General features: G+C 38.4%; 1 protein-coding gene across 1 annotated transcript; it reads right to left on the bottom strand.

Annotated features, from left to right (window-relative positions):
• Nucleotides 1-1,019: 1,019 nt before the first annotated feature.
• On the bottom strand, nt 1,020-1,571 carry LOC122293579 (ensconsin-like). Its single transcript, XM_043102126.1, has one exon. It carries the CDS (start codon nt 1,569-1,571, stop codon nt 1,020-1,022), a length of 552 nt encoding a protein of 183 aa, XP_042958060.1.

Raw genomic sequence — 1,571 nt, 5'->3', positions numbered from 1 at the left:
TGACTGTATGCATTGGAAGTGAAAAAATTATCCCGCAGCTTGGAAAGGTATGTACTCTGGCCATATCCGTGAACCCACTATTATTTTAGAAGCAGTTGCTTCATATGATCTCTGGATATGGCATGCATTTTTTGGTATGCCTGGTTCACATAAAGACATTAATGTTCTAGAGAGATCTTTTATTTTCACAGAACTTGCCCAAGGGCGTGCTCCTCCAGTCAATTACACAATCAATGGCATTGACTACACTATGGGGTATTACCTTGCTGACGGTATTTATCCCAAGTGGCGAACTTTTATGAAGACAATTCCGTCACCAAGAGGGAATAAGAAGAAAAATTTTGTGAAAGCACAAGAATCTACAAGAAAATATGTCGAGCGTGCATTCGGGGTTCTTCAACAATGATTTGCTATCATTCGTGGACCTTCCCGAATATTCAAAGTAAAGGATCTAACAAATATAATGAAAGCATGTGTTATTCTACATAATATGATCATTGAAGACGAGCGTGATGATAGTGAGAGTCTGAACATTAAGTATGATCAACTTGATGATGATCTCCCGGAATTGTCGCGTAATCATACAACTGAGCTTACGGACTTCATCCAGCACCATCATCAAATTAGAGACAGCTCGGCGCATAATCAGCTTCAAGAAGATCTAATTGAACACCAATGGTTATTATATTCCCAACATTAGTCGCGGTCGCGTTATATTCTATTATTTCCACCAATGTTATTTTAAACTATGTTTGAGTTAATCTGCTTTGCATTTGTAATTCCTTAATATTAGTAGTGATTATATTAATTGTAATCAAGTTTGTTGTCGTATTTCTTTGAGTATAATATGGGGATTATTCGAGGTAATTTATCAAGATGTCTGAATTTGTTACATCCAATTTACTTGCACAAAAATATTAATTTATACAATAATCAAAAGTACAAAAAAATTGAATTTTACTTTTTACACATATATCATTGTCTGAAACTAAATAAATATCAAATACATAAATATAAAATCAATCCGGTCCTTGGGCATGACTACGTCTCATGATGATTTCCCTCTGGAGTTGCTCGAAATATAGCCGCTGCATTTCTGGCATGACACTCACATCCATCATCATAATGCGCTGATCTGATTCCTTCTTCGCAAGCTCCACTTTCTCAGCCTCCAACCTCAGCCTTTCGTCCTCTTGACGGATTTTACTTTGCTCTTTTGCAGCTTCAATTTTAATCTTCTCTGCCTCCAACCTCAGTCTTTCATCTTCAAGACGTAATTTTTTTTCCTCTTTCTCCTTGTCATACTCTATCTTCTCGGCCTTCAGGCGATAAAACTCTTTCTCCTGAGCGCGTGACTCCTCTAACATAGTATACTTCATCTTTCTGAGTTGGAAATTTTCCTCTGCTTGCCTGCCTTGAGCCTTTCGTTTTCCTTTTTCAGCTTTCCTTCCCATTGGCCGGTCCAATTCGATAACCTCATTCTCTATCACATTCTCTGTCTCGAGATCAAAAACTGAATCCTCCGTAGCCGCGGAACATGGAGTCGGGGTCGGGGTCGAGGATGGGGACAT

Source organism: Carya illinoinensis, chromosome 14, assembly GCF_018687715.1.
Source record: "Carya illinoinensis cultivar Pawnee chromosome 14, C.illinoinensisPawnee_v1, whole genome shotgun sequence".
In the NCBI taxonomy this organism is placed as follows: domain Eukaryota; kingdom Viridiplantae; phylum Streptophyta; class Magnoliopsida; order Fagales; family Juglandaceae; genus Carya; species Carya illinoinensis.
This window is presented reverse-complemented; position numbering and strand designations above follow the sequence as displayed.

What these genes read in the sequence shown, in the direction of transcription:
- LOC122293579 (XM_043102126.1), bottom strand. Translation starts at nt 1,571, where the DNA reads ATGTCCCCATCCTCGACCCCGACCCCGACTCCATGTTCCGCGGCTACG.